Consider the following 21,875-nt stretch of genomic DNA (forward strand, 5'->3'; position numbering starts at 1 on the left):
GAAAAACGCCAATATTTTAGAGAAAGGAGCAGAGTGAAGCCGAGTGAATCTGCATTTTCTTACCCACTCTGTGGCAGCGAGTGGTCAGTTTTGTGTAGCTATCCGTGTGATTTATAGAGCTGAGGGTAAATGCTGCATTTGGAAACGTTCCCAAATGGTGGGGTCCAAGAGCATGGCCATATGGTCAAGGCTCATCAAACACTAGGCAGGCCTACATAAATAAAGAATACAGATGATAGTGGGGAGGGGAGGGGAGGAAGGACGGAAGGAAGGAGGGAGGAAGGAAGGGATGGACGGGTGTTGTGATGGAAGGAGGGAGCGGAGGCCAAGACCGTGGGGTGTCAAGAGGGCTCCTGGTCCAAGGCGGCTCTTTGGGGAAAGACTGGGCAGCGGTACGTTGAGAGAAAAGTGTATTCTTATGTGTGTGTGTGTGTGTGGGAACGTTGTGTGTGAAAATCATGATTTATTGCCTTTGTGTTCGTTGGTTTCTAAAAATAATTCTGTGAACAGCCTCAGTGGCATTGTAGTTTGATCCGCCTAAACCAAACAAAGAAACCAGTGAAATAATACAGACATTTTTAAACAAAAAAATAGATGTATATTTTAATATTTGTGTACGGATGCAGTCTTTGTACACATGAGTCTTGCTCTGTGTTTCTTCCAGGATTAGGAATAGCCGTATGTGACGCACGCTTTGCATGCATTCAATAATTATCCCCGGAACGATGGCGTGCTGACACTTGCGCTCATTATTAGCTGTTTGTAATGTTGGCAGCACAAGAATAAAACCGATGGCCTCGTTGCGAGCTGCTGTGGGTGATTCAGACAAACAAGCAAAAATGTAAAAATGTACCTGGGAGCTCTTCTCCATCTCCTCCATCATCCTCTCATGCTGCTGGGCAATGGCCAGCGTGGCCGAGTGGACCCGCTGGTAGATCATCTCCCCCTCCCGCGTCTGGAACGTGAACAAACCCTCTCCTGTGTCACACATCCTGCGCCAGGAACACACACACAGAGACAGAGAGAAGTGCACACGCTTTGATCGTGCTCACTCTTGGATTGCTGATTTACAAAAATGCATGCTTGAATGTGCACTTACAGGGAGGCGCATTGATATAATAGCCCACTGAAGTCAAACACACACACACACACGCACACACACACACACACATGCGTGAGTAGATATGGTACACAAACAAAGACACACATTCACAGAGGCACCTGTCACATCAATGCCTGAAGGGCTCTGCGGCAAATGCTGATATCCTGGGATGTTTTCGATATCCAAAGTTGCTTTGTTGAAGTTTTTATGACATTTCCAAAAGTTTTTTTTTTCTACCCCTCCCACCGCTAACATTTCAATCACTGACACACACAAAACAACACAAGCACTTATCCTCATGCACACACACACCTTCCGGACTCAAAAGTGAACCAGGTGGAGTCTCGTCCATATCTGCGCAGGGAGCTGAGGGGCCACATGACAAGTTTGAGGCGTGCGTTGTGAATGTCCCACAAGTAGATGTTTTCGTGGGTGATCTGCATGGTGCACTCCCCGTAGATGTCCAGATTTGGGGTGGGCATTAGGTACACGTTGAAACGCTCTGGAAAGATTCACAAAAAGCCGATTTTAAAAAGGGAACAGTGGCAAACTGTGAACTCTGAGATGGCTATTTACATCCAGTGTTAAGGGGTTGGGTCACAATAGTTTTGGTTTTGTCCACGTTTCAAGACGTATGCCTCTATCTCAGCACAATGGAGGTGAATAGAATTTTACTTTTGGCACTTGCAGCACTTAAAGCTGACATTTAAACGATACATCTCTTTCCAGAAACATTGACCTGTTACCTTCGATAATCATCAGGACACACTGTGAAATGTTTTCAGGGAAATTAGGACAAAGCCTGACAGAACGTATTCAGACCCCTTCACTCTCTGCGCATTTTATTGTGTTGTAGATGTAATTTTAAATGGATAAAATTGCCATTTTTGCCCATCTATCTACACTAAATAACCCAAAATGACAAAGTGAAAGTATGTTTCTAGACATTTTTGCACATTTATTAAAGAACAAAAACTAAAATCTCTTATTAGGTATTCAGACTCTTTGCTGTGGCACTTCAGATTGTGGTCAGGTGCATCCTGTTTGCTTTAATTATCCCCAAGATGTGTCTTGAACTTGATTGGAGTCCACCTGTGGCAAACTGCATTGATTGGACAAAGGCACACAACTGTGTGTATGAGGTCCCACAATTCACACTGCATGTGCAGGACAAAAACCAAGCCATGAAGTCTTACGCCCAACATGCCATAGAAGACTTTTAAAGGACTAAAGTCTGACACCCTCTTGCATCTAAAGATAATATAAGTTTTTAGTGCTGCTATTACACCAAATTCCCTTTAAGAAATATGACATGTTAACAATTCCTTTAGTGTCCGCAAAAACACAGAACTGTAGGGATGCTGCTGCTCTCCCTGCCTTAGAGTGCTTTCACACCTGCCCTGTATGGTTTGGTTGAATCAAATTCAAGTTCATTTGGTGTGCACCAAATAAACCGGACTTAGACTCTATTGAAGAGGTGGTCTCGGTCCAGTTACAAATAAACTCTGGTGCAGTTAGTTTGTGGTGAGAACGTGTTCCGATCTCAATCTGAACCAACTGCAGTCACATGACACATTGTTTGGGTTAAACATGAGCATGTTACAGTCCTGGAGGATTATTAATGTGCACCTCCTCCTGTACTGCCTTAATATGCACATTCAGCACATCCAATGCATCAAAACATTGTTTTCTAGTTGGAGCCGCGCCTCGTTTTCAAACTGTATGGTTTGACTAAAATGAACAATGACAGCAATATAGTCCACGATGAGCAGCGCTAAAATCAACCTGTGTAGTTGTCCCTCCATTGTGACATTAGTAAGTGTCATGTTTATCTTGCAAGTGTACTCTTCTTCAACGTTTTGTTTACTTCCTGGATTTTTCCCACATGGAAATTCTGACCAATCAGGAGCAGCTTATCGCGCAAGGCATTTGTTCTGGTCCGCTTGTAAATGCTGCCGTGAGAACACGAACCAACTCTGGGCAATTATGCAACTTGGTAACACAATCAGTCCCTGATTTGGACCAAAGCAAGAAAACTCTAGGTCTGAAAGCACTCTGAGGCTGTCCGTGTAGGCGAATGGAAGGGCAGGGAGGTTTGCTCCCTCTGCCCCAGGCTTTTCTTGTTTGCGCATGGAAGGGCAGACAGGTGTGCTCTCTGCCTTAAGACTTTCCATACAGGCGCATGTAAGGGCGGAGAGGTGTGCTCTCTCCACCTTAGTCTTTCTGCGTAAGCCTAGGAAAAGCAAAGAGGCCCCAGAACAGAGCCACACTGCCAAATATAATATTGCAAATGGAAATAAAGTTTTCTTTGACTAAAGTGGTCCTGACTGAACTAAAATTTCTCACTGAAATGAGTACTGGTTGGTGGGTGAGGTACACACCAATTTAAAAACATACTTGTTTACCCCACAACTCCACCAGTTTCTCCTCCTTTTCTACAGTCCAAGAGAACAGAGACGTGTTCATGTTCTTGCACCTCCCTAGAGTCCCCTCCATATTTAATGTCTACCCAGTTCTGCTGCTTTTGTTTGGTTCTGGAGAGACCACAGCTAATGGTTGCTGCTCACATCACTGAGCTCCAGTTTTTGTGTGGGCCAAGACAAAAAATTTACGATAACATTAAACGTGTGATTTTCAACGTCAAGATGATAAAAAGACTTAAGACAGCTCAGACTGAGTTTTATGACCACCTTAGACAAAAGGATTGAAATCACAGGAGCGTGCACCAACTGAGGTAAAACTCTCATGATTATATTCCAACTCTGAAAAATTGTCTGCGACCGTGTGATCGCATCTCAGGTCATTTGGTGTAAGGCCGGCATTAGGAATAGTGGCGAGGCATAGATCAGGGCAAAAGTATGAACCCATTTCTAAAGCTCTGAGTGTTCCCAGGAGCACAGTGCCAAGTAGAGTACAACAACCCTTTAAAAAGGGTATTTTAAAAAGCACTTTACCTGACTTCACCTGCAGTGGGTCTAAGTAGCCATCCAGTCAGCTAGACTGGGATCAAGGAGCCAAATCTGCCCATTCACATTAAACTAACTCTCTGAGGCAGACAGAGAGGAAGAGAGGAGGAGAGACAGAGAGGGAGCGAGTTCTCCATAATCTAAATTAGTTCTCACTAATTACGCTTAATGATTCAAAATAAGCCATGTGTCTGCAGTGGATAGAAAATGGCAATGTCATAGTGTGGCGTATTTTTAGGGACAGTGAAAATGAACTCTGATCTAATTATCGGCCCCTGCTGTTTGGGGAGGGCTACTAATTGAAACATGGTTGCAGGCCGAAGCCTCTTGTTTCCTTCAGTCATCCAGGCAGCAGAGAGGCACTGGCTCAGTGTGTCTCCGTAACACACTGCTGCAACTTTTGCACGAGGACCAAACTTCTACCACAACAGAAGGGAGAGGAATTGTGTTGTTACAGTTCAGTCAGCTCAGTCAAAAAAAAATGTGTATTGATATCTTTTAAAAAAAATGTGGCCAAGTTATGTTGAAGAATATAATTTCACTTCACGGCTGCGGTGAAATGAAATGGGCTGAAATGACGGCAGATTCTTTTCAATTACTCGCCCTTTTACAACTTTAAACTGCTCTTCTTTGCCTGTTGCCTTTTCAATTTCCTCTGCGAGTTTACAAATTACACAGAGAATGAGCTCCAGTGTGATAGCAGCGCCCTGTTGTCTCCTCTCTTTTCCATTTCCATTTCCTGTGAGTGGAATATGTGGGGAAGCACATTTATTTCACATGGCTTTAGGAGCCATAATCTCATCCATCTCTGTGACAAGCTTCATTATGAGGGAAGCCAGTGATGCACAGCACTTCTCATTAGGGCTGGAACAGAGCCCCGACCACAGCCTGTGACCTGTGCTCTAACTCACACACACACAGGTTTCTTTCAACACACACACATCTGAATGTACCTCTGAAGTTGAACCAACATGTGCTAATGTAGCTAAAGACTGTTACAGGGGACTTCAGATCAGATATTGGCCTAATTGGACAGTGGCTGTTCTGCTCTCCTAACCCTCTGAGGACTCAGTTGCATTAACACATGCGGGCCTGGACTGCAACCGCTAACTGCTTGGTGGCGAGCTGAGTGTGAGAGATTGACCCTGAATGGCTGTCTGTGTTAGCAGGGACTAATTGGGCACTCACCGTTCTGCTCCCGCTGCACCCCCGCCGCTAACAGGTCTGGCTCTCCCAGGCTGATGTCGTTGAGACGGCTGCCCAGGCACTCCACGCACAGCAGCTTACACCATTCCTCTGCATCCAGCTCTGCACACAGCGGCACAGCATTAAGGCATGTCCACCATCAAACACACACACACACACACCTCCTCCATATCCAGACCTAATAAAACACAGATCATACTACAACAACTGTGCCTTTAGTGTTTACACATGCACATAAATCAACGAAGGAATTTCAGAATAAAATGCTGCATGTTCAGAACATGAGTACTGCTAACAGTAACCGGGGGGGGGGGGAAATCAATCCAATCGATTGGGTGCAGATTAAAAGAGGAGGTGGGTTCAGCAACAGCCAAAGACAGATGAAAGCGAGGTTTCTCCTCCCTCTCCTTTGCCAATACTCAGTTCTAAGGCTGCACATTATAAGTAGTTCTGCTGGAACAAAGTGGCCACAGCCGAAAATGAAACTGGTGATCACCTATTCAGACGATCAATAAGCTATTTTCCAAACTGAAGCTGCTTGTTAAGTGGACAGGAAATGAAATGAAAAAAAAAATAAATATTTGAACAGAATGAAATGGTGAGAGGAAAATACACACTTATTTGCTTTGGTATCGAAATTTGGATGAGATAACTGACACCACGCTGATGTCTGTGCGTTAAATAGGAGGCTAGCGTGAGTAGCCACTTAGCTTAGCTTAGCACAAGGGTGTAACAGAGAGCCTGGTAACAAATCTGCACACCAGAAACAGCTCACTAATTAACACATTATTTCTTGCTTGATTAATCACTACTGAAGCCGGAGCACAACATGTTGGGGGTTCTAAAGGGGTTAGGGACTGTTGGAAGTAGCTGCGTATCTAGTGTCGGCCACTGGTTCCCAACTGGTCCAGCCACAGGGTCCAGATTTCATTAGTCATTAGTTTAAGGTCCACACAATTTAATACATTCAGCTTCATACTTGTGTTTGGCCATGTCATCAAGCTAGTTTGCTGTCTGTGTTAAGTAGGTGTTCCTTAGTCACTCACTCTACAGCAGGAAACAGCACTTGTGAGTTACTTGCGGTCCATTTAGAATGGACCTGCGACCCCACTTTTGGACCCCCATCCGCCAGTTGGGAACCACTGGTAAAAGCTATGATATGAGAGTCATAAGAGTAGACTTTGGGGGAGACGCAGGTGACATGTTCCCCTCAACAGGGGTGTGGCACCATATTCTGGGCCCCTGCAGTTTTTGTGGGCCCCCTGTTGTTATGTCTCTCTCACGCACCTTCTGAACCTTTTCACACCTTTTTTTATTTTACAAAGTCAGGTCCCATTTATACGACAACGATTTCAACTGAAAATGGTAAACTTTAGTTTGGTTTTGGCCGACTGTTTACACAACAGTGGCGTTTTGGGTGCCTGAAAACACAACATTTTGAAAACGGGTTCCAGAGTGCAATTCTTTGGAAACAGCACCGTCTCTGTTGTCATGTAAACTTGCAATATGCAGTTACTCTGAAAACGGAGACTTTACGCACATGCGCATTACGCTTCCAGTCACTAGGCATGCACGAGAAAGTTGACCGTTACAACATGGTGGTCCCGAGCTCTGTTTGTGCCGCTCACCCTGTTGAATTTATCAACACTTCCCCATCATAGTGTAGATTTACTGTAGCAACTCCACCAGACAATCGTTTTTTATACATCGCCGCTGTGTAGAGGGAAGCATAAGCGTCACACCGCCAGCTTCTGGCCTGGCATGTATACTGCAGCGTTTTTGGTCATTTTTGTGGATCCGTGTGCACGGCGATTGTTATCAAAACGTTGTCGTCTAAACGCGGAACTTTTTTCAAAACGAAAATGAGAAATTATTCGTTTTTCAGTGGATCGTTTTCGTGTGAACATGGCCTTAGTTTGCTTTCTCTGATCTCCTTTTCATGGGGGAAAAACATGACAATGTATGTTAAGAGCAGTCGCTCACTCGGCTTTAGCTACATTTGGAGAAAAAAAAATCCTAGTGTAAGGCTGGACTAAACCATTCTGCGTCCTTATGGGGTGAGAGGAGCCTCAGAGAGCTCCCCACTATTTCTTTTATACAAAGTTCGGCCTTTAAACTAATTTATTCAGCCAATTTTTATTTTTATTTTTTTTAATTAAGCTTTATTTAACCAGGAAGTCCCATTGAGATTGAAAATATCTGTTACAAGAGAGACCTGGCCGAAAGTGGCAGCAAATAAAAACACATTTAAAATGCAACAAATACAACATATAATACTGTACAAAAACTATTCAAACATAGTGACCTCTCAAGAAAAAAAGCACATGTCTCTGTCACTACATCCATTATGATGCCTTGCAATGGATATAAGTGTTTCTAATTTTTTGAAATTTTAATTTAGTTATGGCACTAATTACTAAAAAAAATAAAAATAAATAAATACATAAAGTTGCGAACTAAACTTTTTACTGCAGGCTTTTCAAAGGCCCCCCTCCCACATGGGCCCTGGGTATTCAGTCCCACTTTTGCCGCCACTACGACACCCCTGCCCCTCAATATTTAGAACATGTGCATTTGTCCATCCCCTATAAAAACATAGAGGTAGCAGAGGATTTTTTTGACAAAATGAAAGACATTTACACTATAATTTGATGCAGAAAAGGCACAAATTGGTGCACAAAAAATCACCAGAATGCAGGAAATTAAGTGTTTGAAAATTTCCACCCCCCCAAATGTTGAAACCAATCCTATGCCCTTGATGACAGTGTTATCATTAAACTCTGCAAGAAAGCAAATGAAGCAACATGGAACTATTTGTTTAAGCGCTCATTGTATAGAATAAAGCAGAACAACTACGATTATATGATTATTAAAGCATCAATCTTGAGGAATTATATCTACAGTACAGCATAAAGGAGGGGGGTGGCATTCATTGTAAAATTAAATGTTTTAATTAGAGGCTAAGTGGAGACAGATGATTTCACAAGTCAAATAAGGATGTCTCTGCAGCAGTCTGTTGTTTGTGAACACCATTTCACCTTCCTGTTAAGTCAGGAAAAAACAGTATTTACAATAGAGAGGATTTCCAATTGTCTTATGTGAGCTTTCAGTGAGAGTCACTGAGGTATGAAATGAGGCAAATGCTGGAGTTGGTTATCTTTCTGAAGCTCCTTAACTCCAGGCCCTGTGGAATTCTGGGATATGTTAACTATGGCCAGTGATGTGTACAGACACACTTATGGAAGCACTTGAACAGCAGAGTGTTTCTGTGTCTATTAATCTAAAGGTGAATGCGTGCTTGTGTAACATATGTGCGTGTGTGTGTGTGGAAGTATTTTCACTCCATTCACTTGAAACTAGCTTGTGTGATAGCTGACAGCCTGTTTGTCAGATCAACTGTAGTGTCCAATGGGACAGATCTACACAACTTTGCAGGGTGAAAGAAAGGTCTGCCGCTGCCTCAAGCACTTCATTCACACAACAGAAAGCAGAAATACAGATGCACACTCACACTCACACACACACACACACACACACACTGAGAGGCAGCAGCTCTGCACTTTAGCTCCTTGCTCATGCCTCCCCAGATTCGGCTTTCTCATTCAGAGTTGCCATGGCCTTTGAGTGCCTCTAAACTCCCACACTTTTAAGGCCAGTGAGTGGAAAATCGGCTAAACAAACACTTCATCAGCGCAGAGGCAGCCTCGCTCGTCTATGTGCCATGCATGAAGAAATATGGTAGGAGGATGTCTCTGTGTGTGCGGAGGTATAGGTGTGTGATAGAATAGGATGGAGTAGCATTTTTTTTGTTGCAGGAGAACAACAGAATGAGGCCCAATCAGGAGACTGTCAGGATGGAGTACAATCGTACGCAGTTGACACATTATTCAATCTGCAGGTCACACTGTCTTTATCTCTTTATGCATATTTTGACAGATGCACCCAAAGCACACCTGTCAAAAAAATGTAAGCTCTGTTACTGTCTTTTGTTCAGCGTTTCATTAACACTACACAACATGCCACCGCGTGGATGCAGGCATCAGAAGGTTATTTTTAAAAATAACATGTCAGGATATCATCATAAAGCCTTATTGCTCCCTTTTTTTCTCTTAAAAAACAACAACAACAAAAACAGTCACCACTTCAAAACTATTTGGCTTCGTTTGGATGGCAGCCCTCAAGTAAGTTTGAAATTTGCTTTCTAACTGCCAGGTTCAGTTTTGAGATCCAAACTCCCATTGACATTGCACAGTAGTGGGAAGACTGCGTGCCAAATTAGCATCTGATGTAGGTAAGCTCTCATGTAACCTGACCCAGCTGGACCTGGCAAATAATTCAGCTCTGGAGTACATTTGTACTCTTTCACTATCATCACAAAAGGTCCTAGAAAGCAGAAAAATAAAGTATTTTACTACTAAAATAGATGGCAACCTCCTTTCTGGACTTACGACTTTTTAAAAACATAACTTAAAGGTCCAGTGTGTAAGATTTAGGGGGATTTAGCGGCATCCAGCAGTGAGGATTGCAACCAGCTAAACTTGTTTAGAATTGCTTCAGTGTTTGTTGCTCAGGAGGTTTTTATCGTGGGCAGATTATCTGATTATCTGAGGCCAAATTATCCACAGGTCTCCTCCTCCTCAAAACAAACGGACCAGGTGATTTAAACCGGTAAAAACGCTAATAATGTTTCTCTGATGCTATCTGGCAAATGGAAGACGGGCCACTAGTCCAGCACCAGCTTTTTTGCTCACATTTTTCCTCTGATAACATAGGTTCCAAATGTTCAGAAGGTTTTCATCGTGAGCCGAATTATCCACTGACTTCTCTTCATCTCTAAAACAAACAGACCAGAGTTCTCATTTATAAAACAATGCACAGGATCCATACTAAAAATGTACGTAAGCGCATTCTTAGCTCTGCTCCGCTCCACTCCATCATAAATTTTATCCCGCTCCACTCGCTCACCACTCCTCTCAAAAAAACTGTGTCGTACTACCCTAACCTGTAATCTTCTATTCACAAATAAAACATGAGCTTGGTAGATTCTCTGGGGAAGCCCTCTCCCCGCAGTTAGGGACCGTTCTACACGGTACCGCTGTCGGCAGGGTGGAAATAAGTCAAAGTGTAGAGGAGACGGACAGAGTTAAGCGGCCGACCTCCAGGGAAGCCCTCTCGCCTCTCCCCGCAGTTAGGGACCGTTCTCCAAGGCACCGCTGCTTCTCTTCTCAGTTGCTTTTCTGAAGTACACAGTAAACTCCATAGTTTTGAAAGAAAATAGTGTGGGTGTGAGCAGGTGCAAAGATGCATTCTGGGTGGGGCATGAGCGACCGGAGCGAAATTGGAGCGAGAGATAAGGCTCCGCTCCACCTTTTAAAAAAAATAGCCGCTCCTCGCTCAACACAAAATCCTTCCGCTCCCAGCTCAGCTCCGCTCACATGCTCTGACATACACCATGAACAAAAGCCTAAAATGGTGTGTGCCGAAAAATATTAGACAATTTCTACAATCAGGTTTCCACCTCACCATCTGTCGTCAATTTCCCATCCCCAAAATGTTCGTAAGCATGCATCAAAGTTTCTCCTATGAAGTCTGTTTGTACGTCTCTTTCAGGCCTCGTTTTGTGCATATACAATGTTTAATTAATGAGACCCCTAGTAAATTAAACCAGTAAAAACAGTTTTATGTTACAAATCAGTGTTTGTCCGATGCTGTTTGGCAAATCTTTGCTCACATTTTTCCTCTGATAACATAAGTTCCAAATGTTCAGGAGGTTTTCATCGTGAGCCAAATTATCTGCTGAGGTCTCTTCATTTCCAGAATTAGCAGACTAGGTTATTTAAACCAGTAAAAACATTGAATAAAGCGCTTTCACGTAAAAAAAAAGTCTGTTTTCCCTGACGCTCTCATCGTGGAGGGGCTGCCGACATGAATATGACGGCCATGCTAATACGCATAAAGCCCTGTCTAGAGTCAGAGCTAGCGGTCACAGGTTCGATTCCAGCTTGCAACCATTTGCTGCATGTCACCCCCCCGCTCTCTCTTTCTCACCCCATTTCACTCTGTCCTGTTCATTAAAGGCAAAAGCCTGAAAAAATAATTTTTAAAAAATATATGTTTGTTTCATTAATGTGTTTAAGTCAAACTAAAAAACATTTTTGAGTAGGATGGAATTAAAATAAATAAGTTAGAATACCTTAAATAAAATAGTTTGACCACTAAATATCAACAGAACTTTTGGATAAATATTAAGTTGGGTCAGCTTAGGTTTTTCAAGGTCAAAGCAAATCATGTTGGTTTGTCAGACTATAAAAGGTTCATGGGATTTACTCAATAATGCCAGAGTTGGAACTACTTAAAAAGATGCATGCAAATTGTCAACGTAATTTTTTTTAGGTTGAACCAGTAGATAATTTTCAGAGTGTGTAAACAAGGCGGCACGACATGGCTGTCTCTGTAGACAAAGACCCACTCCCTGTAGATATAAATAGCTCATTCTAAGGTACCGAAAACATAATGACTCTTGTTTTAAGGTGGTATTCAATTTCTAATATACCCCCCTAAATCCTACACATTGGATCTTTAAATAAAAAACAAGTTGCATGAAAATCATTAACATCATGTATTTCCTCATACTGTGGTCATCATGTGGATGTCTAAACCAGGTGCTGAGTGCGGGGTGTAAATGTAAGGGGATTCCAGGAAGTGAAGGACTATGGGAGGTCATGGACGCAGAGTGATAGAGACATCCATATGGTGGTGTGAGTGGAGGGGGAGGCAGTGTGCATGGAAATGAGCCAAGAGAGAGAGGAAGAGAGAGTGAGTGATCATGGAAAAACAGAGTAAAGGCAAGGAAGAGTTCACCACTCCCAGTTCAATATTTCCCCTGAGGCTGACTGCTACACACGTGCGCACACACATCCACGAGGCTGGAGTTAAAATGGAGACGTTCATCCTCGTCTGCTTATCGGTTGCATCCACCTTATCTAGCCCCCGGCTTCCTGTACGCCAGCTCCCTTTATTTGCACCTTAAGAACACACTGTTGAATCCCAACCAACCGTGTGCAGATCATGTGCCTCTTTGGCTTCCTGTCCACGTATTAGAGGCAATCTCTATTGTTACAGTCCATAATTGGGTTGCAACACACTGCAAACGATGCCCAATATCGTTTTTCATACCTGCAGTATGAAAATCAATATTTCGGAACAGATCCTCCCACTTCTTAATATAGCGGCAAATGAGCATCACTTGGCTAAACTCCAATTCTCCACTGCCTCTTTCACCTCTCCCTCTCTCTTCCTGCCTCTCACTGAAGTTGTTTCCTCCTCCGCTTCTTGACAAACTTTTTTTGCAAACCACACTCCACTTCTCATGCGGCATCTCCTGACACACATTCACATCTTTGCATGCAAAAAAACAAAAAATCCCACAAACACCCTAGCAGTCAATGCTTTCCACACTCCACTGCTCCACTGTAGCTAAACAGGCTAATATGAAATCTGAATTTTGGGGGGGAAAAGGCGCTTACCTGATTCACAGGCAAATGTCTTGGATGTGTCGTCACAGAAGATGATCGCCACAGCGTGCTTTTTTGTCTCCCGCGGCATCCGGGTAATGTTCTTGATGTTATGGAGCTCAGTGATCTAAAGAGGAAGGAGAGAGTGGCAGCAGCACATTACCTTGAATGAACACAGCCAGGAGCAGCAGCAGCAGCAGCAGCAGCAGCAGCAGCAGCAAAGGCTTAATTGCCATCTTGCACCGACTTCACTGAAAGTGCAATAGTAGTTAGAGGCTTAGCATATAAAGGATGGCAAAGTGAAACAGAAATCTTAAGGGACAGATAAATAACAGCAGTTTTTTCCGCTGATTACAAAAAGCTCTTTTTTAAAAACTAAGAAATCATCTGCACTGTCAGCTGGTTGCAGCGTGGTGGTTGCTGCAGTGGTGTGTAATGTATTGCTGAAAGCACTTAAATGTGACCTGATGCTCGTACTGTATACTCTGTGCATCCACGGTCCCAGTGCCTCTCCTTGAAACTGATTTTCCAGTCAATAGCAGGGGGAGTGCGATCAAAAGCATCTAAATCACTTTACCAGGAGATTGATTGTGAATGGAAAAAAACGAGAAGATTACATTTAATTGAATATCACCCGCATTTACAGGCCATTTTGTTCAACAGTCTCCTCTGTATTCACTCTGCCTGGGAGATAAGGCCCATTACATTATTGTAGTCCATTGTGCGCTAACTGTGGGCCCTTTGCCAGACTGTTGGGAATGAATTAGCTGGGCTCACTGCCCGTATAGTAAAGCATGGCTGTTTAAGGTTAAAAGACCAGACCTAATAACGCACCCAACATATGTGGACCACAGATTTCTTTGCTCGATAACATTACATATCATGCATTTCCCCTCTATTGTCAGACATCCTCTGCACAGCGTTCACGGACACTTTTAAAAGCAAGGAAATAAAAAAGGAAGAGAGAAGGGAGAGGAGGCTATGGATATTGAAAGACAGCAGATATTTTTATTTGTAACTTCTTATCCTCTTCAAAGATGGTATCTAAATATTTTATATAAGATGAGGTGATTTTTTTTCCTCCTGTGAGGAGGATACAGGATGTATTTGTCCTCGGGCAGGCCATTCATACATATAACTGACACAAAGCAAGCATCAACTGTGGGAATTTCTGAGACGTGAATTCCACCAGCCTCTCATCTTCTTCTCTGTTTGTGTAACTGTGCATGTTTTAGTCCCTCTTTGTGTGTATGTGTTTGTGAAGCCGTGTGTCTGAGGGAGAGATTTGGGTGCATTCCCAGCCCAAGGCGCGAGAGTCCGAGCAAAGTGAATCATTTGTGATGAGACCTATTCCTCGTCTCCTCTCGTCTTCCTCTCTCCATCTTCCTTCAAGTTTATTCAGAGGTGTAAGTTAAATCCCAAACCAGGAAGACGATGAGTCTACAGCCAAGCTAGCAGCGGCTCTGTGAGGCTCTACGTAGGCACAGCAGTGCTCAAAGTTATACGCTAATGTCAGCTTGCTAACCAGTGCTAACATGCTGATGTTCAGCAGGTACTCTGTACGCTGCTGGTTCTCTTAGGGCTCTGACAGACCGAGCCGACGGTCAGCTATCGGTCAATGTCAGGCCGTCAGTGAGCATCTGTCGCCCTAGTTTTTATCGTGTGTCCCGCATTGTTGGCACTAATTAGTCATTACCTGCTTTATTTTTTGCCGATTTAGCATGTTGAATCAGCGTTGGAGCCCCAATCACTCTGACTGGCTCAGTGCACGAGAAGAGAGGTGGAAGTGAGGAAAGCAAACAAACAGCTAGTCAAGAGGGCATGAGATAGAACCAAACTCATTATATGATCCAAGATTACTTGTTTTAGCCACTGAGCTCTGTAGTAAAACCTGTTTGCAATTGTCTGTGTTTCTGTTCACTAGTGCACAATTTGTTCTTTCAACATTGGCTTGTGTTGTTAATTTTCTAACTGGTGTCTTGAATCCGTCCTGTCTGTCTTGCAAACCTTTTTGAATGACGAGTACAGCGTTATTTCCCCTCACGCAGGCGCAGAATGTACATGCAACTCGGCCGTTGGCTGTAGACTTTGTGGTGTGTTCAGGTGCAACTTTTTAGCTGAGACATAGGTGACATGAGGCGACTCAACAGTTGGCCTTCGTCGCCACTAATTCTTTGATGTTGGTTTGGTGTGTCTGGGCCTTTAGTTTACTGTGTTAGCATGCTAACATCTGATCTGTAATTGAGGCTGATAGAAATGTTATTAGTTAGCAAATATTTAGTTGTACACTAAAATACGGGGCAAATTTTGACTTGATGATGGTGCTAGATGAAAGTTAATGGACCAATACAGTGATTACAGTAGATTCTGAGAGGTAGATGATTGTCGGTACCAAATTTCTTGCCAATCCCTCCTGAGATATGACACAACAAGGCTGAAATGTCAACCTGCTGGTGGCACTAGAGGAAAGGTCAGGGGATAATCAGTCATTAGGATTCATCCTCTGGGGAACATGAATGTCTGTACAACATTCAGTGCAAGCTATCCAGCAATTGTTGAGATATTTCACTCAAAACCAAAGATGTGGTCCAGCCAACCAACTGCGCTATATTCTTTGTTTTCATTCATTTTCCTTAACCGCTTATTCTGTTGGGAGTCGAGAGGGGGCTGGAGCCTATCCCAGCTGACACTGGGGGAGAGGCAGGGTACACCCTGGACAGGTCGCTAGACTATCACAGGGCTGACACATAGAGACAGACAACCACTCGCACTCACATTCACACGGACAATTTAGAGTCACCAATTAACCTGCATGTCTTTGGACTGTGGGAGGAAGCTGGAGTACCCTGAGAAAACCCACCCTGGGTTCAAACCAGCAACCCTCTTCTTGTGAGGCAACAATGCCAACCACTGCACCATCATGCCACTTTCCACTAGAGGAAAAGTCAGGAGATAATCAAAGTCATCAGGATTCATCCTCTGGGGACCATGAATCTCTGCACAAAATTCAGTGCAAGATATCCAACAGTTGTTGAGATATTTCTCTCAAAACCAAAGATGTGGTCCAGCTGACAAACTGCACTATAGTGTGACTGAAACCATCTACTTCCACATGCACATACTGTGTTTAGGCATTTAAATACAGATCCATCTCTCCACTTTAGCTGCCTCTGTCAGGAGCTCAGGAGAGCTCAAGAAGTGTAGCGCACACACACACAAGAAAACAACTTTTCACAGGGCTAAAAATATTGCTAAAAATATTCAGGGATTGTTTTACTGTGTGGACCAGCGCTTCTCAGACAGAGAAAAAGGCACAGAGAAAGCGAGAGGGAGCGGAGGGGGAGTAAAGGGGGATATGGAGAGAGAAATAAAAAAGTGGGATAGAAAGCCAATCCCCTTTGTGTTGATTCTGTAAATCAGCCACCAGTGCAGCCTATTTCCTCCCAAAGCACTGCAGCGTTGAATGAAGCCCTCAGACGGGACCTTTCTTGATCTTTGTGGCGATGCATTACCAGGTGCACTGGTGCATGTGTGCACTCATCGCTCACTCCGGCGCTGGGTGTATGGGATGCCTCTGGGAGGAGGTGGTGGGGGGGTTACAGCCACACAGAACACCCCGTGTGACAGCATGATGCAGTAGGCAGGGAGAAGCTTCATTCACAATACACGGCTGGTACTGTAGCAGCGGGGGGATGCTAACAAAGTGGATCTTAACATCTTCCGAGCTTGTGCATGCATGCATTCTGAGAGAGACGGAGGTAATTTCCACAGTTTTGAGAAATCCCCAACCTAATTCATAATGACACGATAACAGACAGCCTGTTAAAGACTACGAGATCAGCTCTCCAACTACAGCAACATGGCAAACCTGGTGTCAAAGTCCCCTATTATCTGCTCTTATCTCCTCTCATTACTATAAAACACTGTTCACGGTGGTACTCCTTTAACATCGTCTCCTCTCACCATGATAATGAGCCATAATTGGAGTATTTCAAAGGGCTTAAGAGGCGGGGAGAGATATATATACTGGATTATTACTTTCAAAAGGGAGGGAAAGGCCCAGAGGAGAAGATAAGGTTGCAAAATGTGTCTTAATGGATCCTTAACTCCATCATCTGTGGCCAATGGATGGAACTTTTTATATAAAGATGAAAATAAGGTTCTTGGTAAGAGTGTGTAACACAGCTCAGTACTCAGGATCTACTCCATAGGTTTAATATTCTTTATTTTGTAATTGTAAACACCCACCTTGAGAAAGATAATCCTACAAAAATGCTGCATTTTACTGCATCACATTCATTGAGATCAATTCAAATCATAACCTCGCTGGAACGTGTTTTCTGATGTTTTAAGAGAATACATCTAATGCCCAAACACAATGCCAGGCTCCTCATTTTAGGTGGGCGACCATCGGCGTCAGATTTTATCAGCTAAAGCTAATTAATTCCACCAGTTGGCCAAATTGCAAAATGAAACTCTTGGCTGTTGTCTGGTGAATGTGCTCTGCATGCCAATGTCAGTAGCATTTAGACTCGGCCAGAGACTGTTCCCTGGGAAGTGACACACCAGGTTTAATCTCCTTTTGGTATTCAGGAAGACAAGCTCTAAAAATCAAGAACCACTGGAGACCATGAGTACCCACAGGAGACTGCATATATGGTGTTATTTATTAGTGGCATTATCAGACTTCAAACATGATAGGTGGTCTGATGTGGCATTAGACAAAAGGTCAGGGTGTTACGAGATCATTAGAGATCACACTGCAGAGATTATGAATATTGATTTCTAATTTCATGGCAATCTGGTCACTACAGGTTGATCGACTAAAAGGTTGACGGACGTTAATACCCTTAGGCATAACCGCTAGCAAAATACATGTTAATTTAAACCTTTTGCTTGGTGAAACATGTCTTGTTTCCTACACATAAAATATGTATTCATTAAGATGCATAAGGCTCAAGACAATAAAACAGCCATATACTTTATTTCATACTGGTTTTTTTCAAGCACTATGTAACTTTGAGTTTAGAAACGTGCCTTAGTTACAACGCAACATGTGGTTTAGACTTGCACCAAACAACACTGGTTTCTAGATCTACTTAAGGTCCAATGTGTAGGATTTAGGGAGATATATTGGTAGAAGCTGAATATAATAAGCATGTTTTCTTAAGTGTATAATGACCTGAAAATAAGGATTGTTGTTTGCAGTACCTTAGACTGAGCCGTTTATATCTGCATAGGGAGTCTATAAAGATCGCTATGTTGCACCACCATGTTTCTACAGTAGCCCAGAAAGGAATACCACACACTGACTCTAGATAGGCTCATTCACATTTTTGCATCGGCCACCATAGTTAGCAGCCCCTCTGTAGCAAGAGGGTTTGTTTGTTTTGGCAAAGGAGACCTCTGCGGATAATTCAGCTCAAACCTCCAGAATGACTGGACCTTAACCTCTCAGAGAAAAAAAAGTGACAACATATAAGCAGGTGCTGGGCAGGCGGCCTCTCTGCAACGAGCTAAACACTGTTGAAAAAACGTTAATTTGTAATGTGAACCTGCTTTATTCCATGTTATCACCGATTTAACTCACTAGGTTTGTTTGTTTTGGAGAGGAAGAAACCTCTGCAGATATTTTGCGGTAAAAACCTCCAACACTATGAATACTTACGAAATTTTAATCAGGAGAAATTTCAGTTGGTTGCAATCGGCAACCCTCACTGCTAGATGCCACTAAATCCCCTAAATTTCACGCATTGTTCCCTTAATGTGTGCGAAGACATCTTCAAAACATCTTAAGATGTTTAAGATTGATTTTTACACATTCTTTTTTTTAAATCTATGATGTTACCTTGGATAGGAGGATTATCAGTCATGAAAATACCACAGACTGTATTAAAATTAATGGACGTAGCCACCGTTACCCATTGGTTTGTTGGACTCCCTTTTTGAAGTATTGAGTTTGGCATTTTGGCAGTTGCCATTTTGGATTTTTGGAGTCAGAAGTGGCCTAAGATTTGGACAAGAGTCTGGAGCCGTGGAGAAGCAAGGGGTGGATCTGATTGAGAGCCCGAGGTGACGCCTAGTAGACAGCCTGTCACTTAAAGCAGCTACGCCCTTAATTATGCATAACTTCAAGCCTTAATAACATTTAAATGGTTGTATTACATAGGAATTCCCCCCCCTGTACAGTTGTCATTATGTTGAAATTATGGGTGGCTGTGGCTCAGAGATAGAGTGGGTCATCCACCAATCAGAAGATCGGCCATTCCATCCCCGGATCTTCCAGTCCGCATGCCGAAGTATCCTTGAGCAAGATACTGAACCCCAAATTGCTCCTGATGGCTGTTCCATTGTTGTTAGAGCATGTGAAGGTGTAGAAGGTGGCACCATGTATAAAAGCCTTGGCCACCAGTGTATGTGAATGGGTGAATGTGACATGTAGCATAAAAGTGCTTTGAGTGGTCGGAGGACTAGAAAGGCGCTATACAAGTGCAGTCCATTTACCACTTCCACCATTGGCTACAGAGACCAAAACCATTTTTTTTGTTCAGTTTTTTTTTTGTATCAGTCTGTAAACATGTTTATTTCTGCTGCAAAGTTAGGTAGTTTAACATGGGGGTCTATGACTTGCTTTTGAAGCCTGCCTCAAGTGGCCATTAGAGAAACTGCAGTTTTTGGCACTTCGCATTGCCTTCATTTTCCTGTCCTTGAGGTCACTGCTTGGAAAATATCAGTTGCAGCCATAAATTACAAAATCACTGCAGATTAATTTACTGTTTGTTATCTAATCCAACATCTAAATGAATCAGAATGATCAAAATTTAATCTGTGTTGTGTTTCAGTCGTGTGTGTTTACCTTGTGGAAGCTCCTGAAATAGGCTGCCTTCTCATCTGGGTACTTCTCTAACCGTCGGGGTCCTTTACTGGAGGCCTTCTTGAACACCAGCCAACACCTCCGGAAGATCTGACAACAGAGAACGACAGTAGCCCCGTTACTGAAACACAAGTCTCCCGGAGCACAGACATATGTTTTAGTAACTGAAGATCCAGACAACAGCAGGACACAAACAGACTGTACAAAGAGGTCGACCCCCTGTAACCACAGAATAATAAATAAACCAGAAGAACCTGACATTGTACTAACAGGACAGAAAAATCAACTCCTGCTCTACCAAAGCAAAGAACAGAGAAATCAATGCCAGCTACCATCCTGGAAGTCAAACTCACTGCTAACTACTAAAATCCACCTCAGCAAAATGCCCGAACATCAAAGCAATTGAACTCTTTAAAGCAGCTGTGAATGTTTTTTCCATTGATCAAAATATAGATTGGCCTCAGGGTTAATTCACGTCATTTACCAGTGGAAAACACTGACATAAAGTACATTAAAGTGATTCTCACCCTGATGAGAGTAAAAGCACCAAACAACAGATCTGAGAAAGGAAATGAAACTATTACGCCTCATGAATCAAATACATCCGACAATACATTTTTGGAATGTATCTTATTCAAATGTTATGATGTCGTTATTAATGGATTCAGATAATACACTGGTCTGTCTATGACAGCTGATCGTGCATTATCAGAGTTTTAGGACTTGAGTAAATGCTTTCATTTCAGTCAATGGCAACTGCAGTTACTCTTCCTTTGATTGTATGCATGGGGTCAATAATGCTGAAGTATTGTGGGCTGACAAGTTGTTCAGATCGCACGTACAGAATACGTTATTCTCAGTCTTCTGACAAATCACTCATGGGATGAAGGATTAGGAAAAATACTTCAGTGGTTGTGTTTATATTGAAGTTCTCAGTCTTGTCAAGGCATGTACAGAATATTTTGACAAGCAAATGAAAGAATTAGGATACAACAGAGAAAGGGGACGCTCCTGCTGTGCGATGGTCTGATGCTGAGAATTTGGTTTGATTACATTATAAGTCAGAATCCTCACCAGTGCCCTGAATCTTATGCTGTGTCTCAAATTGTGTACTTCTGTACTTACACTTAATATTTTGAGTGCATAAGTGCTTTCACACTGAGAAGTATGGAAAAATGCAGTGCACCATGAGTACCCGGATGGTGTACTCAAAATGGTCAAGAAGATGAGTGTGGAACTATGGACACTTCTCACCCTCAATGGTCGCCATCTTGGCTATGTAGAGGAAGGGGAGGGACCACTTTTCAAACTGGAAATAGCAACCGTGAACGTTGCTGCATTGTACAAATACATGTTTTTTGCACTAAGTACCACTATACTGTTGTGGGGTATAAACCAGCAGTATGTTTATTGGGTTAATTTAGCAGTCTGTAATGATTTTGTACCGCGAACAATAACGCAAATGCTAATGCTAGTTTGCTAACTAGCTAATTTGCGGTCTCCATTTCCAGTGAGTGCACAACAGCCGTATTTGGTTTGAGACAACACTACCCTGTCAAAATTCGTGCACTACGTCAATGAGTACATAGTGCACATAGTATACTACATGGAAGTGTACTAACAGAAGTACGCGATTTGAGACACACCATTAGAACTCAATAAGCTACAATCACCAAAACTGCCTTACAGCATATGCTAAAGGAACACGGAAAACAATAAGTAAACTAGGGAAATAGATATCTACTTTTAGCAAATCTATATATTTTACCAGAAGAGAATTTTGGGTAATAAAAAGAAATCATTTGATTTATTTAGAGACTTTTTGTATAAATTAGAATCCAAACCCTGAATATTTTCAGTGATTATTTTATTCATTTATTTCCCAAATTTTTCAGTGAAGTCACTAATTTACTTATCAGCAATAAGGATGTTCCATCTATTCATCCATTTTCATCTGCTTGTCCAGGGCCAGGTCGCAAGGACAGCAGGCCAAGCAAAGCACCCCAGACGTCCCTCTCCCCAGCAACGCTTTCCAGCTCCTCCTGGGGGACCCCAAGGTGTTCCCAGGCCAGATGAGATATGATATCCCTCCAGCGTGCTGTGGTTCTGCCCTGGGGCCTCCTACCAGTGGGAGATCCCTGAAATACCTCTAACGGGAGGCGCCCAGGAGGCATCCTGATCAGATGCCCGAACCACCTCAACTGACCCCTTTC

The 21,875-nt window shown here is 42.9% G+C and overlaps 1 protein-coding gene across 1 annotated transcript in view; it reads right to left on the reverse strand.

The window, feature by feature from the left end:
• The window catches only part of dok6 (docking protein 6), a 67,496-nt gene that overhangs the window by 13,967 nt on the left and 31,654 nt on the right, over nt 1-21,875 (reverse strand). The window contains exons 2-6 of the mRNA XM_033638316.2: nt 19,645-19,752; nt 12,801-12,915; nt 5,257-5,376; nt 1,415-1,604; nt 854-992 (exon numbers count right to left, since the gene is read on the reverse strand). Of these exons, the coding sequence (XP_033494207.2) occupies nt 854-992; nt 1,415-1,604; nt 5,257-5,376; nt 12,801-12,915; nt 19,645-19,752 (672 nt within the window). The remainder of the gene's footprint in view (nt 1-853; nt 993-1,414; nt 1,605-5,256; nt 5,377-12,800; nt 12,916-19,644; nt 19,753-21,875) is intronic.

The sequence above is a fragment of the Epinephelus lanceolatus genome, chromosome 20, assembly GCF_041903045.1.
Source record: "Epinephelus lanceolatus isolate andai-2023 chromosome 20, ASM4190304v1, whole genome shotgun sequence".
NCBI classification, from domain to species: domain Eukaryota; kingdom Metazoa; phylum Chordata; class Actinopteri; order Perciformes; family Serranidae; genus Epinephelus; species Epinephelus lanceolatus.